This window comes from Penicillium argentinense (assembly GCF_028826775.1).
Source record: "Penicillium argentinense strain IBT 30761 chromosome Unknown utg000002l_segment0_segment0, whole genome shotgun sequence".
Classification (NCBI taxonomy): domain Eukaryota; kingdom Fungi; phylum Ascomycota; class Eurotiomycetes; order Eurotiales; family Aspergillaceae; genus Penicillium; species Penicillium argentinense.
The window spans coordinates 528,572-548,838 of record NW_026622661.1 but is presented as its reverse complement, the minus strand read 5'-3'; the positions used below and the strand labels follow the sequence as shown (position 1 = coordinate 548,838).

The 20,267-nt window shown below is 50.6% G+C and overlaps 7 protein-coding genes across 7 annotated transcripts; 4 read left to right on the top strand and 3 right to left on the bottom strand.

Annotated features, from left to right (window-relative positions):
* Positions 1 to 3,358: 3,358 nt before the first annotated feature.
* On the bottom strand, positions 3,359 to 3,889 carry N7532_001092 (uncharacterized protein; the record flags this gene model as incomplete). Its single annotated transcript, XM_056613586.1, has 1 exon — positions 3,359 to 3,889. The coding sequence occupies one exon, from the start codon at positions 3,887 to 3,889 to the stop codon at positions 3,359 to 3,361; it is 531 nt and encodes a 176-aa protein (XP_056478627.1).
* Positions 3,890 to 3,950: 61 nt separating this feature from the next.
* N7532_001091 (putative RNA helicase/RNAse III) lies at positions 3,951 to 8,809 on the bottom strand (the record flags this gene model as incomplete). Its single annotated transcript, XM_056613585.1, has 5 exons — positions 3,951 to 6,849; positions 6,935 to 8,165; positions 8,222 to 8,523; positions 8,571 to 8,599; positions 8,654 to 8,809. 5 exons carry the CDS (start codon positions 8,807 to 8,809, stop codon positions 3,951 to 3,953), a joined length of 4,617 nt encoding a protein of 1,538 aa, XP_056478626.1.
* Positions 8,810 to 10,508: 1,699 nt separating this feature from the next.
* On the top strand, positions 10,509 to 10,926 carry N7532_001090 (uncharacterized protein; the record flags this gene model as incomplete). The annotated part of the gene is made up of 2 exons (XM_056613584.1): positions 10,509 to 10,574; positions 10,711 to 10,926. The coding sequence occupies 2 exons, from the start codon at positions 10,509 to 10,511 to the stop codon at positions 10,924 to 10,926; spliced, it is 282 nt and encodes a 93-aa protein (XP_056478625.1).
* Positions 10,927 to 11,308: 382 nt separating this feature from the next.
* N7532_001089 (uncharacterized protein) lies at positions 11,309 to 13,086 on the top strand (the record flags this gene model as incomplete). Its single annotated transcript, XM_056613583.1, has 7 exons — positions 11,309 to 11,341; positions 11,439 to 11,645; positions 11,708 to 12,062; positions 12,120 to 12,276; positions 12,348 to 12,509; positions 12,598 to 12,737; positions 12,797 to 13,086. The coding sequence occupies 7 exons, from the start codon at positions 11,309 to 11,311 to the stop codon at positions 13,084 to 13,086; spliced, it is 1,344 nt and encodes a 447-aa protein (XP_056478624.1).
* Positions 13,087 to 15,432: 2,346 nt separating this feature from the next.
* On the top strand, positions 15,433 to 15,781 carry N7532_001088 (uncharacterized protein; the record flags this gene model as incomplete). Its single annotated transcript, XM_056613582.1, has 2 exons — positions 15,433 to 15,516; positions 15,545 to 15,781. The coding sequence occupies 2 exons, from the start codon at positions 15,433 to 15,435 to the stop codon at positions 15,779 to 15,781; spliced, it is 321 nt and encodes a 106-aa protein (XP_056478623.1).
* Positions 15,782 to 16,409: 628 nt separating this feature from the next.
* N7532_001087 (uncharacterized protein) lies at positions 16,410 to 18,159 on the bottom strand (the record flags this gene model as incomplete). Its single annotated transcript, XM_056613581.1, has 3 exons — positions 16,410 to 17,382; positions 17,433 to 17,710; positions 17,767 to 18,159. The coding sequence occupies 3 exons, from the start codon at positions 18,157 to 18,159 to the stop codon at positions 16,410 to 16,412; spliced, it is 1,644 nt and encodes a 547-aa protein (XP_056478622.1).
* A 644-nt stretch (positions 18,160 to 18,803) lies between these two features.
* Positions 18,804 to 19,901, top strand: N7532_001086 (glycoside hydrolase family 88/105 protein; the record flags this gene model as incomplete). Its single annotated transcript, XM_056613580.1, has 1 exon — positions 18,804 to 19,901. The coding sequence occupies one exon, from the start codon at positions 18,804 to 18,806 to the stop codon at positions 19,899 to 19,901; it is 1,098 nt and encodes a 365-aa protein (XP_056478621.1).
* Positions 19,902 to 20,267: the final 366 nt, after the last annotated feature.

Genomic DNA, 20,267 nt, shown 5'->3' with positions numbered 1-20,267 from the left:
TTCGGTGGAGTACTGACGCAATATCATTGGCTGCGGGAAAAGCCGAATCCTGGTGACCTGGACAAGAACGCCTATGTGGGTCTCTGGGAGAGAAGTGTGTGTGTCCGGGGTTTAAACTGTTTTCGAAATCCTCTGGACAGTACTGTAATACTGTATGAACGGGATATTCAATGTTCCCCTTTGTTTACTTGAGAAAGCGGTCTTCTCAGGATTTGATGATTTACAGAGGATTTCGAAAACAGTTTACCCTCCGGATACACGCGCTATCTTTCCCAGCGCCCCACTCAGATTGCGCTAAGCTCACTTTGGCTAGATGAAGCCCCTTCCCTGAGGTATGACGCCGTATTATTGGCTGCAGAAGATTCTGAACCCAGCGACCCGGACTAGACTCCCATGTGGATCTCTGGGAACGAAAGCGTGTGTCTGGGAGGTAAACTGTTTTCGAAATCCTCTGTAACCGTGTCTAATCGGCCCGCCGTAGAACCACAAGGACCCCCAGTATCCCTACAGTCCTGGTCACACTCCCGAAGTTCAAGAACACTTTCAATTTCGCGCTTCAGAATAACCCCATTTCAAACCTCGGCTCTTCATGTCGTTCCATGTGATGCAAGGCTACTTAGAGTGCAGTCCTCCCTCTGTAACGGGAGCAGGCGTGACCGGATTTTGCACATTATCTGTCCGGGTTAGCCACTGCCATAGGTCTGCAGCTCAATGGAAATTGTGCAACCAAACAAGCCGTTGTGTAACAGCAAAATGCTGCTGTGAAACCACAAGAGCTGTTATGTAGATTCCAACAGACCGAAATATATCACTCCAGTACGCAGTTCCCGACTTTCACAAAACCTACCTCTGGTTCTGGTCTGGATATTATGAAAAACCAATCGCGAAACTATTCATTAAGGAAATCAATAGATGTGGGTCCAGGCATTGTAAGGTCTAATGCAGGGTACTGATTTATTTGTACTACTGGGAATCCGGCGGGGAAAAATGACCTTGCGACTGACGACGTGGAGGCCTGGTTCTATGGGAAAGACAACTGTGGTGATCAAAGAAGAAGCGTTCATACAGTAGCTGTTCCCGCACCCGCGTTCAGAGTACTTATAATCTCATTTGGCGTTCTCGAAGCGGTGGCAGTGGCTCGCTGCCGGTACTCTAGCCTCGCTGAAAGTATCGCGCCTCCGCTGATCGTGCTTATTGCACCGAGAAGGACCAATCAGGTCTGGCCAGGTATTTTAAAGCATAATCCAGTCTCCTTGCGCACTGTAAAAAGATTCAGCCGGTGAGTGGCGGCTGACAGCGTGCCTGGTTCGAGGTTGTCCGCATCGTGGTCTGGTCAGTGAGACTGATTCGACTCCTTCCTCCTCGACATTCGTGACCCAGGGAGTAGGCCACACGCCTCTTCTGGAACCCCATCTGAAGGACACGTGACCCTCCAACTCCAGCCTCATGTGTGTAGGTCGAAAATCTTGACAAGGCTGATTGAATTCGTGCCAGAATGGACTGTGGTTTGTGGCGAGCTGAGGAAATATCCCAGCCAAAGTAGATGGATGGCCTGAAGGTGGTGATGTTGATCGTTTTTCTTTCTATTTCCTGGAGGCGAAAGGGGGGTTCCTTTTTTTTCGTTTTTCTTTTCCTTTCCTTTCCTTTCTTTTCTTTTTAGTTTAACCTGGTTTTCGTTTTTGCTTTATAAGGGATGTCGAGTCAAGAGGGTTCCCAGTGACCAGCGAGGATACAGACGCAGCGAGTGACAGGCATCAATATTGACACCCTTTGCTCAGAGAATGTCGTGTCCCAAGCTTGTGCGTACACGTACATATCTCAGGAGCTGAAAACAGTGGTCTCGGAAGGCAGCGACATCCTACCTGGATTCATGTTGACAAAGTGGTAATCGCTGAGCGATCTGTCAGTCGGCGCAGCAGAGTAATCACATCATCGCTATCATGAGTAGGGTGTGACGGGTCCCATGGCCTGGAGCATGAAGAAGCACAGCAGCAGGACATCGTAGTTTTGGGAACCCCCCACTGCTTTCACACGAATGAGAAGATAATGTGTGAAGGGCATGGTATGGATGCGAGTTGGACTGTAATCGCAGGGTGGTGACCTTCGATGGTTGTATGCGCATTTTCACTTTCAACCCCGTTCCAGGGCATCGTGTGATGGTAATGCTCAATCCCTGGGAGCAGGATTAGGCGACCGTTGGTTACAAGATAAAGGGTTCGATCGATAAAAAGAGATATGAGCATAGTTGAGCAACCCTGCTTCTCCTTTTCGGCCTTGTGGATATCGACTGGCAAGTACCAGATCTTTGCGGTTGCAAATCGACATAGAGCAAAGTTTGGAGTATGCGGGCTTCACGGCCTAACTGTGTGGCCAGTCGCTCGGTGAAGTTTAAATTGGCAACAGGTTGGTGTTTTTGGGTCTTCCACGCCGATCGGAATAGCAAGGAGTTACAGGAAATAGTATTTGTAGGTTATGTCCTGATGATTGGAAAGTACAAAGCTCATATTCGTCATAATGGCGAGGATCCGGAGTTCGGCGTTCTTGGCAGTCACCCTTGGTGAATGGGCCTAGGGCCTAGCTGAAAGACAAAATCAGTTGTAGCAGCTTCGGCTGGTCGATCGAACTGATGCAAAAGTGATGGTATCCTGAACCTCGAAACAATCAGAAAAGAGGGTTTAAATTGATGAAAATGAGGTGTTGTTGATTGTTCGAATGACCACTGCTAGGGGAAGAAACGAGAGCTCGCTGATGCGTGGACTACCCCGGAGATACTCACTCGAACCTGAGGCTGTCTTTTTTTTTGGGTCGTATGGAATCAGGGCCGATGCAATCAGAAAGGGAAGACTGATTGATATTTGACAGCGCCTGCGACACAACATCTGTCGTGGTCATTCACATTTGATTGAGTGAACTGATATATCACTGCGATTGCCAGGATCTGTGACCCAGGGCTGTTGGCAGCGCTGTGACTTATGTTCTTTTCGAGAGAAGAAAGGGGAATCTTGACTTGATTCTTCATGCCGAATTGATGTGACATACCTTTTTCTTTTGGGGCCATTCCCGGGCGAAGAATGACTCGAGCACTCCTCAACAGCATTCTACCATCGTAGATATGTTGGAGTCATTCCCCACGGCGCTTGACTTCACGCTCTCCGCAGAAATGCAGAACTCTCACCTCTTCCAAAAATCTCACAACAACAAATCTTCATCTGGTGCTGCTTGGATGCTCACCCATCCTTCACAGCTATGAGGTTCAATTATTTACGTGGAGAACCCCTTCATCCACGGCCAGCTGGGAAAAAAGAATATCGGGACATTCGCATACGTTGCTATTCCCCTGCATTAATAGGGGCCATCATCAGTGGGCTTTCTTAGCCACTGCCTCTATTTCCACTTGCCCCTCAGCCACGACCTCCACCACGACCTTTATCGTCGGAGCTATCCCCGCCTCTTCCTGCACCTCTTCGGCTTCCACGTCGTCCTGCGACGAGCTGCCACCCGTCTGGATTGATTTGTGGGCCTTGTGAAGGGTTTCTTGCAGTCTGGCTGATAGGAGTTGAGCTAGATGATGGGCCTGCTGCTGGTGGTGGATGTCTTTGTGGCGGAAAATTGCCTCTGTCTTGCGTACTTCCCCACTCGTTGCCTCTATCTCTCGCTCCACCACCGCCTCTACCTGTACCCCTGTCGCTACCCTTTTGACCACGCGCAGCTTGGAAGCCTGCCGTGCCTCGGGGCACCCCTGCAACTTTGGGGTGTTTTGCAGGCTGGCTTGTTGAGGGTGGGTTCTTGAGTGACGGGGTTTTCTTTGAGGATCCAGGAAACTGCGTATTGGATTTGGGCGCATTGCCTTTGCCTCGCGTGTCCTGACCACGACCTCTGTCTCGATCATCGCCTCTATCTCCGCCTCGACCTGGTCCTCGAGTACGCCTATCCGCGCTTCGTGCAGATCCCTAGACTGACGGGCCATATGGAAGGCCCCCAGAGGTGCTGCTACCAGGTGGGCTCGGTGGAGGTGGGTTTGATCCAAGCAGGTGAGTGGGTGATGGGCCTGAGGACCGCGTTATTGGCTTTTGGCTTGTTGGTGGCGGGCTTGTTGATGATGGCCCCCCCTGTTCGGGCCCCTTTTCCGCTTCCCTTCCTGCAGATAGTTCGTCAGGGACTGGGGCCTGGTCACCTGTTGTTCGGGTACTGCCAGTAGACTCAGACTGTCCGCCCATTGGCTGCTGCGACAGGCTTGCCTTCCTCGATCTGTTTCGGGCTCTTCGATCCCGGACGCGCTGCCGTTTGTTGGCCCTCCGATCTTCTTCGACACCAGCTTCATCCAAGGCACGTTGTTCCTCGAACTTGCGCAGTTCGGGAATTGCGATTGCCAGGGCCCTAAGTGTTGCCGCGTCTTTGTTGTCAGAAGATTCGTCAGTGGACATATTGACGATCTGCTTGGAGATACGGTGCCTAACGAAAACAGTAACGCTCCAGGATTCTCTGTTTGGGGGGACTACCTTGTGACGGTAGTCGAAGTCCACCTCCCACTGATTCTTGACGATTGCAGCCGCGATGTTCCGCGGATTCCGCACTTCCACTTGCTGGTGGATGTATCGGTGGAGGATCTCCCAAAAGCCCAGTGCCTCCATAAACTGCCTGCAGGGGGTAAGGTCGAAACACGAGTCGACAAATATGGCTCCAAGTACAGATTCCACAATGTCGGAGAGCAAGTCGACTGGACGGATCTCCTGCAATTCAACCCAGGGGTGCTCGCTGCCGTTCGCGAGTTTGTCAGTCGCCGCCTGGTTAAACTGATCGTAACGTTGGAGACAGTCCTCGACATTCGGCTTGCTCATGAAATCATCGAGTCCGCGGAGGAAACGGTAGAGGGGTTGCGGCTCCGAGCTTGTTGGACTAGCACCGCCCCATGGCATAATGCTGTCTGCTTGAGCCCGGTGTCGCATGCAGAGGAAACCGAGCAGATTACCGTTCACTACGGCGTGCTTCAGGAGTGTCACCGCACCCGGTCGAACGTCAGTCTTGGTCGAGAGAAGGCTATCGAGTTCTGAGATGACGAGCATGTCCAGAACAGCGTCACCCAGAAACTCGAGACGCTGGTAATTCCGATCGATATCGGAAGTTACCGATGACGGGGTAAGTGCTTGCTCCAGCAACGTCCAGTTGTTGAAACGGTAACTGCCGAGAAGGTTCGAGAGGATTTGCATATTGGTCGACTGCAGATGCCCGGTTGGTCCGCTAACGGTAGCAAGCATCGCAACCGTTTCCGTGAGGGCATTGTAGTCGAACTCCTTGATGAACAAGTTTATGCAAATCGAGGCTTTCTGGATGCCTCCATCAACATAAGCTGCCCAGAAAAAAGCTTCGACAACGTCCGCGAGGGTCTTCGTAGAGAGGCGGGAATCTTTATCGCGATAACGTCGTCCCTGGGCAATCTTTCCAGAGATGGAGGGCATTTTCCAATCCGTTGGCACAAACCTATCGTTAAACACGTGTCTGTCAATGAACTTATCGGTCGCCTTCGCGGCGAGGTACCGATTGTTGATATTCTTATCACGTTGTTTCGACAGTCTGCCTTCGGGAAAGGACAAGTGATCGAAATAGGCTTGGCAGCTCGCAACGAATTTGAGAACTCCGTCTCCGAAGAACTCGTACATCTCGTAGTCCGGTTTGAGTAACGTCCTCGGCGTTGTCAAAGCAGTAATGACAGGAGTAACGTTATCACTAAAATTCAGTTGTCTCCGAAACAGAGATGTACCATGGAGCCATTCGTATGCGATTGCTGTCCTCTCGAATTCAAACAGGATGGGTGCGATGAAGCGTCCAATAACAGCAGACTTTGCAGAAAGCCTTTCAGCTGTGCATGAGCTGGCGGGAAGATGTTCGTACCTCTTCTCCTTCGGCTTATGGGCTCTCTCTTGATCCTGGTACAAAGACTCCTTCTTGAGGATGTTTACCCGTTTGGCAAAGGTTTCACAGTACAGGTAAACATCGCGCTTCTGTTCATCGACAACCCACTTGATAGCACGGCGTGGCTCGGCATACGCGCTCTTATCACGGATGACGCCTGTGGGGAGCGAGTTTGGGTCCTTGCGATAGAGCTCGATCACGCTCTCTGGTTCGGCTTCATGATCCCGTACCCACCCCTCCAGGGCGTCTAGAGGGATGTTAGGAACGAACGGAGCCACAGGATCCTCTGGAGCCAGACGCGCAGAGCTGCGTGATCTTGAGCCGCGGTCGAAAATGGCACTCGCCTTGCGCATCCAGTAGATGTGATCCTTCGTAACACCTTTAATACGCGTAGGTGCGCTGAATGAAGCAACGTATTGCTGTTCGATGTCCCAGTAGAGGGTAAACGGTTTCGGCATAGTCATGGCTCTTGGCAAAACCATGACTGTAGTCAGGTCATCATCCACGACACCATTCAGCGAGAACGTGATCGTCGTCGCGAAGTACATGTTTGTGAGTGACCAACAACGTGCCAGCCGGCGGAAGATATCTTCCACCTCCTGAGAGCTCCCTGTATTGTCGTCGTCTCCCATGGTGTCGGTACTCGTGGCTGCTGGGAGGAGGTGGTCGTCGACGATACCTTGTTCGAACAAGGTCTTGTAGGCGAGGAAAGCAACTTCCTTTTTGGCACCCTTTGCGGTGGGCCACCAAGTCAGACCTCGCACAGTTCGTGTCAAGGGATCGAGGGTCGGATGGAGGGTAACTGTTGCTTGAAACAGTCGAGTATCTTGGTGCTGGTAGATTGACACCGGGTAAAAGTTGCGGCCTCGGTCGTCGGGGGAAAGACAACTGAAGAAATGTTGGAGATGCTTAAAAGCGTCGTCCAAGGAAAGACAGGCACTAAAAGTGATTGTCAGTCGAGGCTGTAGGGGCAACTTGGGGAGAAAAGGGAAGAAGGAGGAGACAACCCTGGGGAAGAGCTCACTTTATAGCTGTGACGATGCGATGCTGTGGCGCCCAGAACGTGGGCCCCGCCGAGCCCTTTCGTAATTTCTCACTTTCCAGCTCACTTTCCTGGAGTTGTTTGTCCTTGCACGCATCCACCATCACCTTTTCAACCTCTTGCCACTCCTGCACATTGGACAAAGCATCTCTCATTGGTGAGAGAATCGCAAAAGCTGAGTTCTCACTCCTTGCTCTGCCCCGCCGTTGTATAAACGACTTCAAACTTGAAGGTTTGTCGAAAGATATCACCAAGCTGCATGAGCTAATGTCCAATCCCTCCTCGAGAACGTCGGTCGCGACTATTAGGTTCTTCCTGCCTGACTTGAACTCGGCGAGGGTTCCTAGTTGCATATCTTCAGACAGCAAGTCCCCGAGGATCTCGACCTCGTTACTAGACCTCGACCACCCCACGTACGAAGCACATCGGAATTTCTCCTTTGTCCTCGGGTGGATAGACAGGATACGCGTGAGGACAGTGACAACGACACGGCGTCTGGCAAAGATAATACTCGAGGGGTCTGGGTTATCCTGTTCATCCAGATACTCGAGCAACTTCGTCAGCTTCTCCGAGACGTGGAAGTCGCCCATCGCATCGTCAGGCATAGACACTTCTGCCAGCATTTTGAGAAGATAAACCCTTTCCATTCGGTCCAGGTCTGGCATTGCCTCGTCGTTTTCAATCGAGCTTCGCAGCTGGTCGATGGACGCATCGATGAAGTAGTCCGTTGCCCAGCCGCCAAGTTCGTCGTATATGTGGCAGCACCGTTCAAAGAACCGGTCGAGTTGTGCTTTGCAGTATGTGTCTCCTGTCCTGAGGACGAATTCGAGGTGTTCGTCTTGGTCTATATTTTCACGCAACAGCTCGACGGACGGGTCCTCTTCGATATCATAGTTTTCAATGCATCGTTGGAGCGGGAGCAGCAACTGGCTTCCAATGCCGTGCTCACTTTGGTCTGGGGTATATGTGAGAAGGTCAAGACGAGGTTGATGTATACACTGAAGCAATTCGTCACGATGCAGAGACGGTGTTTTGCACACTGCATCCATATTTGCCTCTATGGCCGCCAGTTCCTTCTTCCTGAATCGAACGATCGGAGTGGCTGTCAATCCTAGGATTCGGGGAACCGCTTCCGGTCCAAGCCTCTGGCGTATGGGGTGATAGTGATACTGCATGATCTTATTTGCCGGGTGGCGACGTCGGCAGTGGTGAGCTGTGAGTGATCAGCCAGAGTGTTTCCACTCAGTAGTGGGGTGTTCAACTACGTACCTTCATCAAAGACCATCAAAGCCAGCTGTGAAATCTGAACAAAGCCATGATTCAACGCATCACAAAGCACATCATGAGTGGATACTACTATGCGAACACCTCGAAGGAAGTTGTTCCAGATCGACTGCTTAGTCCACCGATCGACATCATCTTTGCCAGTCAATACCCGACTCCGTACGTTCGGGATCTGCGACTCGATAACTTCCTGCTGTTGCATACACAGTGCCACAGTTGGAGCGAGGAACCAGACCATCTGTTCTGTTGCGCATATTTGCAGTTCAGCCATGATGCGCATGATGGCTCTGCTCTCGTCAGCAGGTTCGCGCATGTTCGCACAGGAAGGACTTACATATGGGTCTTCCCGCTACCGGTGTCCATCTAGCACAGTTTGTCAGTTCTACTCTTACACTACTGACTAGTAAGAACACATACCGCAACAATGATATTCTCTTTCATACTCGCTTCCAGCATTTCAAGCTGGTACTTGCGTGGTCGATATGGGGCGTTGGGTACCGGTAGCGGCCGCGCCACGACCGCTGTCACATCGGGCATTTCATCCATCACGTCCGCGTCGATGAAATCTCCCATGATGGTTCGTTTTACAAACAGAGAGGCGCCCTCTGCCTTTAAAAATACACCTTGTCGGTGACAAACAAAGAAAAGCGAATGTTGGTCGTTAATTGTGGGGGCAGAATTGCCGGCTCCGCCTGGCTCACCGCCAGGTTGAACTAGTATCCGACGGGAGGCGGTGTGATGCTTGAATGACCACTTAATGTTTTCTAGTGATCTTGAGAAATTTTGCACTGAAGCACGCGAAAATTTAGTGCTGTTGGAAAATTTTGCCCATTAAAAATCAACTTCGGGTGTTTTTTTGGGTGTCCGATCGAGGTTCCCATTGTTTGTGTGGCTAGTCGATGATGCACGAATGGACTTAAAACAAATATATAATGCAAACAACATGAAAAGATGTAACTGATTGACCCTTGGGGGGGGGGGGCGGGTGTGTCAAGGATGTTGAGGTTCCAGGATAAGGCCCCGAATTGATGCCTCATTTCCAACCTCTGTCGGCATGCCTGTTCAGGGAAACCCGGGGCACTGAGCTTGATATGCGCTTCAAACGCTCTTGTGCGACATTATATTCTAAATTCAGGGGATCTTCATGGAAGAATTCCGATTGAGACCGATAATAGGGGTTTACTACTGTCAGGGGCTTGCCGCCCGTTCAGGGATAAATACCCCCAGAATGTATGTAGACAGTTTAACACGATACAGTCAAGTTCAATTCCATCAAGGTCGATTTGTCTAGCAGGCCCTTATTCAATATTCAGTGCTTCATCGTATCCAAATCTCAACAAAAGAGACGAAGCTGGAGAATACATGGAAGTGGATTAAACAGGCCCCAAGGCATGCGACACCCTTATCGTAATATGCACCTATCTTTTTGTTATAGAACGCAATTGAGGAAGTTTGTCACGAAAAAAAAACGATCATGAGCTGCAAGATGCAAGTGTCAAATTCTCAAAACAAGCACAATACAGCCATAAAGCCAGCAGTTGAATTATAGAAAATGAAAAAAATTGTGGAGACTTTGATCAGGTACGGCGGTCCCTAGTAGCCACAGGGTCAATGAATATGATATTTGAATTCGAGTTGAGATTCAATGCATAATCAGGATCTGGGCTACTATCTACAGGACGATCCATAATAGCCCTAGAGGGCTATTCAACTTTACTGGTAGCTTCTATCAGAATCACGTCATCAAAAACCGGTTCAAATCTATAGACATGCACCTGCCATGCCTTCACCCGGTGACCTGGCCACGATGTTCCAAATCACGCGCTTGATGGCTGATTAGTGTCTTGTCTGATAGCAGTTTGATTGGGATAGCCTATGCAGAATACAGGGCAGGCTTAGTGCCCTAAATATTTGTGGTTTGTTATCGAGACCTAGTGGTCAGTGAAGATAGATAATCTTGCACTGCTGTTATACCGATCGGATGATTGTTCACGAATAAAGTCATGGTTAGTAGAATGTGTTGTAATTACGGTGTGCATTAGAAACTTGTATTATTCAAAACAGCCTATTCTACCTGTCAAAATACTGATTGCGCATGTAATCTTAGGTCGAATGCAAATATCACAGTGGTTTATCCAGAGGCAGCTAAGGGCCGCTGTAACTGATCAAAGAATGATTACAAGATATAGTGCGTGGTTAGATTTATTACCAGAAATACAGAAGTAAGGTATTTCACGTAGTTCATCGATATTAGGCAACATTACTACATGACATGTCTACGAGAAGATGTCGCGGCGGTGTCTGCCGCATTGTCGCCCGGAGAAAGTGTGCATCAACAGTACGTCATTCTACGAATAGAACTGTATGAAGACACCGAAAACTCCGACTAACAACGTGAGTTGCTCATCCTCTACATCGCCCATATCGTCACATACAATTCAAGAGACAGAAATACCGACTTCTGACGCTGACAGCAGATCCGCCAACGACTGGACTATATCATGCCCATGACCGTTGCGCCGACCCAGAAAGCTACCACTGCCCGGGATAACAATACCACTGCAAATTCAACGGAGTCCGACGCCAGTACTCCAGATACGAGCGGAGGAGGGGAGGTTGGGCAAGTCGAGTCTGCTGATGAGGAAGGAACTGACAAGACAAGCGATACTGACCTGATAGGGCGGGAGTAAAATGTTAGTATACAGCACGAATCCGTCTCCAATAGGTCAATGTTCGATTATGACAGCCATTTGTCTGTCTATGCCTCTCCAATTGCCGAAGTAATTCAATGCGTATTGTGCCCCCTCTGCTCTGAAACACGTAAAGATCGTCATCCCTTCCTGCGCATTGTCCGCCCCCATCAGTTTCACCCCTTCCATCAGCATCTCCTGACCATTATACGTCTGGCTTAGAAGCCCCAACCTATTAAAAAGGCCATGAAAATTTAACGAACTCGGTTGTGCAGCTCACAGAGCCTGCTGAAAGCTTTTCTTTTGTACCGTCGATCAAAACGAGCCAAAACGAGACCTGAACCGCGTATCCCTTACGAAAGTCGAATTCCACACTCGCGTTATGTCGACTGCTTCAGAAGATGCTCAGCTCAAGGTGAGTTCCGTGTTTCCAGGTCGACAATTTGATCTACTAGCGACGATTCCTCGCCATTGGGCGTTAGTGCCGGGACAATTGCTGATCTGCGCGGTAGTCGCCGTCTTACCCAAGCAACTGCCTTCACTTTCTCCGGAACGCTGATAAGAAGTCCACCAAATCTACCAACGAAGGCAATGATAGTACTGTTCAACTCGACATCGCGATCGTGGGTGCTGGCATCGCTGGGCTGGCCACGGCCATTGCGCTAGCGCGCAAGAAGCACACCGTAACAATCTATGAGCAGGCAGAACGACTGGCAGAGGTATGTACATGGCGACAGCTGCACCGTCTCCAAAATTTGTGACCAAGACTAAGTCCCTGCAGGTCGGAGCGGGCATTCAAATTCCCCCGAATTCTACACGCTTGTTGTTGAATCTGGGACTCGGGCCGTACCTAGAGAAGTATGTCACTGAGCCTGGAAGTGTGCTGATGCGCCGATGGCAAAATGGGAAAGTCATCGGAAAAACGAGATTATATCCTGAGTTTCGAGAGCAGTTTGATGCTCCGTACTGGGTAATCCATCGCGCGCATCTCCATGAAGCGATGCATCGGTTGGCCGTTGACTTGGGTGTCACTGTCAAGCTGGTCTCGAGGGTTATTTCGTACGATGTCGAGGTGCCAAGTCTCACGCTGGAGAGTGGATCGACTGTTCTGGCGGATTTTGTCGTCGCTGCGGATGGTGAGTACTGCCTGCCTCTTTCTTCTGCCACAATATCTAACATTGCCTTAATTAAAGGGTTGAAGTCGTCAGCCCGGAAAGTTATTCTAGGCGATGACGATTATTTTCCAAAACGGACTGGCTTTGTCGCGTACCGGACCGTTGTCGATGTCGAACACGTAAAAAATGATCCTCAAGTATCTTGGCTGCTGGAAAAGCCTTCCTTTAACCTGTGGTTAGTCACTCAGTAGCTCCTATCTCTGCGAAGTATGCCAGATGCTGACATAGACGTGGGGGAATACTCAGGCTGGGAGACAACAAGCATGTCATGACATACATCATCGGTGCAGGGAAGTCATTCAATATGGTCTTCAATTGTGCGGACCCTTCAGATCCTGCCGAATGGAGTCAGGACATGTACACACTTCTCGACAGTATTCGCAGAGAGTTCAGGGGCTGGGATCCAGTGTAAGTTGGTCGCGCATCCTAGCAAAGCTCTTGGGGGGAGGTGGTTGTTGAAAGCCCCTGACGATGACTACAAGGCTAATGAAGATAGCCTCATGCGACTTACACAGATGATCGACAAGACGATGAAGTGGCCCCTGTACAGCGGATCAACCATGCCACGCTGGGTCGCTGGAAAGCTGGTTATCCTCGGTGATGCAGCCCATTCCATGATCCCCTACATGTCCCAAGGCACGTTCCCACAAAATCTCTTAATAGGATACAGCCTAGCTGACGTGAACGTCGTCTAGGAGCCGCCATCGCAGTCGAAGACGGAGTCGCCCTCGCCAACAGCATCGACAAGATCTCCTGCAAGGATTCGATTCCGCTCGCACTGTCGATCTTCGAGAATGTACGAATCAAACGCGCTTCGCGAATGCAAGAGGCCAGTTTGCTCAACAGCAAGCTGTGGCATTTTCCCGATGGACCTACCCAGCAAGAGCGAGATAAGGCGATGGAGGCAGAGGTTGAAGGTCGGCCATTCTCCCACAGTCCCAACCAGTGGAGTGATCCCGCAACGCAGATGTGGTGTTTCGGGTGAGAATGATCCCCCCACCTAGCCAACGTTGGCATTTACTGAAGGGTACAGGTATGACACCGACGCAGAGATTGACCGAGCTTGGATAAACTGAGATGCGATATACCTACAGTCGAAACAAAACGGCGTGCCTGCTACCTTGAAGAAAACCTCGAGCACCACGAGGTAAAGTGGTTCTATCGACGGGGGTGTTACTACCGGCTTTTCTATGTCTAAATCGTACTTGAAACGTAGCGGGTTCTTCGGGCTGTCCTTGCCGATAACTGTCATCCAGGTTCTACAACCGTGCAGCGAAGATCGTGGGTACCTGCCTGGCAACTGTGGTCGGGAGAGATTTGAGGTTCAGCTCTGAGGGCAATGTGTTATTTAGAGAAGGTAATTGCATCATTCGTGTCGACCTTTGCTGGTTCGTGAGTGTCAATCCATTCCTAAGCTTCATAATGTTCTCCACACAAGGTAAAAATTAGCTATATGTCCTGGTGATATAAATTTGTATTTGTGGATGTTGCTTGCGCTGTAGATTAAGCGGTACATGTCGATCTGATGGCAATTCTTCTGTTGAATATTCAAACACTTTTAAGCTGTGATCTCAGCAGTGACCCTTTATTCGGAAAGGCCATAGATACTAACCGCTTTGTCAATGTGTGATTACAATGTTGGCGTCGGAAAAAGAAAAGATTATTTGAACCAGTCCAAAATTCAGTGATTTGAACAGAAACTATGACTAATGAAGTGAGTGTCCAGAGGTTTGTTCAACAATGAATGCTTCCTGTATTTAATCGTGCGTAGAACAACCTGTCTAGGACGTTCACCGGACTATCAGAAACCACTTCTATCTCCTCTACCTTTCTTGTGGCCATCTTATCACATAATTTTGAGAGAATTGCCAGGTGCCTCTGCCTAGTTCCTGCCTAAGGCACAAAGTATTCATATTCCATTCACTCCTACCATCCCGAAACGGACTAGCGTCAGCCTGCTCACGGATATAAATATCACCTGCCGGCAAATTTTCCATTCCTTTTTTTCTTCCTCTTTAAATATACCTTGCTCGGGTGAGCCGCGGTCGTGAGGGTGGATCACCACAGGGCATCGCCGCATTGCACAGCGCGTGTGTATACTCTGTTGAGGCACCCTCGGGGGGTCTCTGGGGCGTATTCTTTGGCACACCCTTCGTGGGTTCTTACATTTTTTTTTTCATCAAGTGTTGGGTCAGCGACTCAAGCTTGGAGAGGAGATTCATAGATACTGCTCTGACTACTGTTCCAGGCAGTTACACTGCTTCGCGCCTGCCATTTTGAAGACCACCTCCGTCCCAAACGGGACTAGCGCCGCACACACCAAGTATGAAAACTGCCGTCCATTTTAAAACTTCCTCACCTTTTCTTCCCTCTCCATATATACCTTGTTTGGGTGGGCCGCGATCAAGAAGGCCGTCCACCACAGAAGCTCTATCGCATTGCACAGCGCGATGACCGACTGTTCAGTCGCCCTCTGGGGGCTGGGAGGCATATTTTTGGCACTTCCCCCCTAGGGATTCTCATCATCTTTTCATCAAGGCCTGGATCAAATTACTCGAGCTTGGAGAAGAGATTAATGGTGCTGAGATCCAAGTATTGCTTTCGTGGACGGGGGTCGCAATGTGCCGTTCACATGATAGGGACCTGCGGAAAGTGAGAGGAGGATGATGGTCGTTCATAACCAGTCCTTCCTGCCTTGTACGACCCCTGTATTTTTGAGTATACTAGACAAAGCAAACCATCAAAAGCTGGGCCTTCCAGAACCCTTTCTGCGAGGAATATTTTCGCTAACAGTTACGACTTGTTGGTTGCACGCCCTTTGTGAGGAATCTCGGGCAGCCGTTTGCAAATCTAGAGATAATGATCGCTCAAACACAATCTTTCTGCTGATACTGACATTTGAATTCTTACACTCGAGGCCGAATCCAGGAGATCCCTTGGGATGCTTTTCCATGGCTGGAACTAGACTCAGAGCGCGTTCAACATGGAGGCCGACAATCCGCGTGCGTTACAACATTATCCATGATGCTGCTCTGTTCACCGATGCCGCCGAGAGTTTGTTTACTTTTGAAGAAAGTCAATTCATTTATCATTTCCGGGTTCGAGGATTTTCCCCAATAGTATTAGTAAGTAAGTCTTCTATGCATTTCCGCTGTATCTTTTAGAATGGCTATCACGGAAGTCTCCGCTGCAGCCTGGACGTGTTGCACCTGCCCACAAAGGTCCCTTCGCGTCCATTTCAGATTTTTCCCTTCCACCCTCACCGACTTTCTGCATCCCCCTACGCATCAAAAAATCAGCCCTGATTTGAGTCCCGCTGCTCACGTACACGATGGGTCCTGGATTCTCAACTGCCGAGTCACCATTCCAGTCACTGCTGGAGAAGGAAGCCGCCAAGCACCTTTTCATTACTGCCGTATTTCTCAATAGTTGAACAATAAGAGGATCTGAAGGGATTCCAGCCCTCTACCCTCGGTATCACATCAGTGCCACACTGTGCCGCTATGAGCTCTGAATTGTGGGAGGAGGGTGAGGACTGCGTTCTACTGAAATTGCCGTTCCTCTTCAACGACGAGCCGGATGCCGATCCGAGAGGAACCTCCCGTAAAACACCTCTTGCGAGACAATGCCCATCGATCCGGACCACCAAGTCATTATTCCCCCGCCAGGAAGCCAAATGAGCACGTGTTGGCTCTTCATCAGGCCCCAGATCCAACGCCGATGAACCTGGTGTTGCCTGCGTCAACTGCCAAACACGTCCCAAGCCACCTGCGCGTGAGGCTCCCCGAAGCGGGATACCACTACTCCGAAAGTGAAAAAAAAAAAAAAAAAAATATTGCATCAACGAGCAAAGTCATGAAAAATACGGCTACCTAGAAGAATACGGTTACCTCAAAGAATTCGTCAGGCCAGGAGGACGCCGTGACTTTAAACAGTTCCTCCATCCCGAAAGCCGCGGCGAAGAGTTCAACATCGATTCCAGAACTGCGCATTCAAAGAATGGAACGTGTACAAGATCGCAGGTGCGGCTGGCTTTCACGAGGTAACCGCGAACAAAGGCACGCACGTCGTGGACGATTCTAGGTGCATCATTTCCTATCATTCAAGATTGGATTGTGCCAACTTATCCACTTTTGTCGTCGCCTTCGTGGTTTCCAAGGAGATGCACCAATACACTTAGCCACGTGAGCAGAATCACGGCGCTCAACTTCAGCAATCGGTAGAAGGTGAGCAAACAAAATTCAAGTATATATTTCCCCAGGCAGCACACAACCCAAAGCACAACAAGCAATAACCCCCAATACCCTCTTAATAAATATACCTAAAATTCAAATTCTCCTGGTCCGTCTTATCCTCGAAAGCATGAATCAAATTCGGATCCGCAGCCGAAAGCCCCTGCTCCGCAAGAATCGCATCCTTCTTCTTATTCTGCTTGATCAGGTAGAACCGAAGGAAGATGACAGCGACAGTCATGCAAGCGTAGCAAGCCAGATGCACACTCCAAGCAATATGGTATCTCGGCGCATCCCAGTCCAAGAAGACCTGCGGCCCGATCGCATTACCCGCAGCCCAGGAGATGAAGGTGCAAGCGACGACGGTAGCTTTCTTGGTCTGTCCAGCGATGTTCCGGGAGACCATCGACAAGGCCAGTGTTTGCGCAGACCAGAAGGAGAGCGTGATATAGTAACTAATCAGCAGTCCAACCTTAGTCGCCAGCGTGGTGTTGGCGACAGTCATGAGGACAATTGTACCGATATACGACGGGATGACGAAACCAAGCATGACGAGCAGATTCTGCTGGAAACGCTTGACCAGCCAGGCGGAGGTGAGCAGGATGACGATGATGTAGAATCCCAGTACCATGGCGAGGAGCTGGCTCTGCAGAGTCGTGAAGTTGAAGCTCTTCATGATGATTCCTGCGAAGGCGCCCAGGCCACTTGTCGGGAGGGTTGTGAAGATTTGGATACTGCAGTAGCACCAGGTCTGCGGGTCCCGGAGTGCCTCCCACATCTGGTATGCGCGGAATTGTCTGTTTTGGATGCCGGTTTGGTTGGAGCGGAGGCGCTCGACCATTAGGTGCTTATCTTCTTCGCTGAAGCACTTGGCTCGCATGGGGGAGTCGGGCATCCACCAAATTACGAAGAGGCCCCACAGAACTGAGAGACAGCCGTAGGAGAGGAAGAGAGCTTGCCAAGATTTTAGGGCTTTGTCGCCACCGATTAGCGTAAAACAATAGGCGAGGAGGCCGCCGACAATTTGTTGGGCTCCGTTCATCATGTACCTATAGCAATGTTAAGAGGTTGTTGAGAGTGAAGGCAGGGGTAGACGTACCAGTATGTGACGGTCGCGGCTTGTTCTTCACGCTTGTACCACATTGACGAGAGCAGGACGAAGGTCGGTTGACAGCAAGCCTCGAAGATACCGAGGAGGGTGCGGACGGCGACCAAACCGGCGAAGTTATGGCATGCTGCGTGCATTGCTAGAATGCCGCCCCAGATGCAGATGTTGATTCCGAGATACTTGGCGATGGGAACGCGCTGGATGATCCAGTTCGTTGGGTATTCGACGACGAGGACGGCGATGTAGATACAAGTTGTGAGCCAGGAGTACTGCCCGCAGAGTCAGCACTTATTCTTGTCTGTATGTGATTTTCTCGCGAACACACCTTTTGGCCATCCTCGAGGCCCGCGTCTGTCTTGATGCCCATAATCGATGCAAAGGACATGGTCCCCTTATCCAACGCCTGCAGGAAGTAGGTCAAGATCATAATTACCAGCACGCGGCGGTCGATCATCTTCTTTAGGCGCTTGTTGGTAGCCTCGTCGATCTCGACCTGCCCCCGTCCAGCATACATCTGAATCTCCTTATCGACACGTGTGAAATCCATATCCTCCTTCTGGAGATCATCCGGCGGCGAGAGGACACGCTCAACATGGTCAATATTCTCTTTCGCCTTGACATCGATCTCCTTGCGATCACTCATCTCAAGAGAAGTGCGCTGCACCTCCTCCACACCGAGCCCATCATGTCCCTCCGAAGTGGGCCTGCTCTGACCCATTGTAACAGCTCAAAGACTCTGCAGATCAGATGCGATGCGAGATGCAACAACATACGAGCCCAACTGGGCCATCCCTCCTTATACAAGGAACCTGCCAAGGGAAAGTGAGTGAACGCATTTTCCCGCCCATTCAGCCGTCAAACCACAAGACCAACCAGCTGCCACCGTAAAAGACTTCTCTCAAGCCATCAAACCATCTTCCCCACGAACAAACCAATCACCCCCGCGCTGGCTGCATTCTCCCCGGTTGCTTGGCGCGGATAGGCCTCCCAGCTGCAATCTCGGTCTACTCCACCGAGCGTCCACCGAGACCGACCCCACGCTGGTCAGAGTCCGGGGAAGCAATCTCCCGAAGGCGGTGCTCGCTTAGACTTCTTGGTCACTCACTTAGCGTCGGCCAGCAACACTTAGCGCAAAAGAGAGCTGACTGCTAGCCACGCTAGGGGATTTAGAGAGGAGTTCGGCAGTTACTCGCCCGAGGCCGGCTTGGCAGGCGCGGGGACGGTGGAGGCCCGCCGCCACAATTCTTCCGCAAATCATCGCTGGGCAATATTTAGGAGAGCTGGAGCTGGAATATGGCCACGAGATTCTAACACTTTCAGAAGCACTGGCAGCTGTGCGATACTCACCTCTCTCACAGCATAATGGCCACCAAACTCCCCGCCACCGAAATCCACAAGCTCATCACGCTCGTCATCGACAACCTCGTCAACATCAAAGATGAATCCGGCCAATTCCTCATGCCCCTCGCAGACGGGCGCATAATCGACACAAAATCCTGGCACGGCTGGGAATGGACACACGGCATTGGCCTCTACGGCGTCTGGAAATACTACGAGATGACCGGCGACGAGAAGCTGCTCAGGATAATCGAAGACTGGTTCGCCGGGCGCTTCGCAGAAGGCACAACCAAGAACATCAACACCATGTCGCCCTTCCTGACGCTCGCATACGTCTACGAGAAAACGGGCAACGTGACGTACCTCCCCTGGCTCGACGCCTGGGCTGAATGGGCTATGCACGATCTCCCTCGCACTAAGTACGGCGGCATGCAGCATATCACCTACCTCACGGAAAACTACCAGCAGCTCTGGGATGATACGCTCATGATGACTGTTATGCCGCTGGCGAAAATTGGCAAGTTGCTGAATCGGCCACATTATATTGCTGAGGCGAAAAAGCAGTTCCTCACGCATATTAAGTACCTGTTCGATACGAAGACCGGGTTGTGGTTCCATGGGTGGACATTTGAGGATGGTGGTCACAATTATGCGGATGCGCGCTGGGCGCGCGGGAATAGTTGGGTAACAATTGTTATTCCGGAGATTATTGAGCTGCTGGATCTCGAGTCCACGGACCCGATCCGTCAACATCTTGTTGAGACGCTCGAGGCGCAGGTTGAGGCGTTGGCTTGTGTGCAGGCGGAGAATGGAGGCTGGCATACGCTCCTTGACCACCCCGACTCGTACCTTGAGGCATCTGCGACTGCAGGCTTCGCGTATGGCATTCTCAAGGCTGTGCGGAAACGCTACATCAGCGCGAAGTATGCCCCTGTTGCTGAGAAGGCGATTCAGGCTGTTGTGAAGGATATCGATGCCAATGGTGAGCTGCTTAATACCAGCTTCGGTACTGGCATGGGTCCGAATCTGCAGTTTTACAAGGATATTCCGCTTACCTCGATGCCGTATGGCCAGGCGATGGCTATTATGGCGCTGGGTGAGTATCTGCGTACATACCTGTGACCTGGCCATACTGATCTTCGCATTTCCTGTTCTGTACATAGATGGTGGGATAGACGATTGCATGATAATATACAGTTGACACTAGCTCTGACGACCGCCGACATCCTGCAATGATTTAAACTTAACCTCCGTCTATGAAAAACTAACGGCCGGTCCCGCTTTGCATTCAACTAGAAGATATATCTGGTGAACCCGCACTCGCCCGCATATCTTATCACATCTCCATTAGCCCCTCTTGGGTCCCGTGGGGGTCGGCGGTCTCCGCTCTCCAACAGCCTGAAGATGAAGTCGATCGAGAGGGGATGATCGCCAAGTTAGCGCGGGGCAAGTCTGCGTCAGCTCCAAGAGAGTATAACAAATTATTCA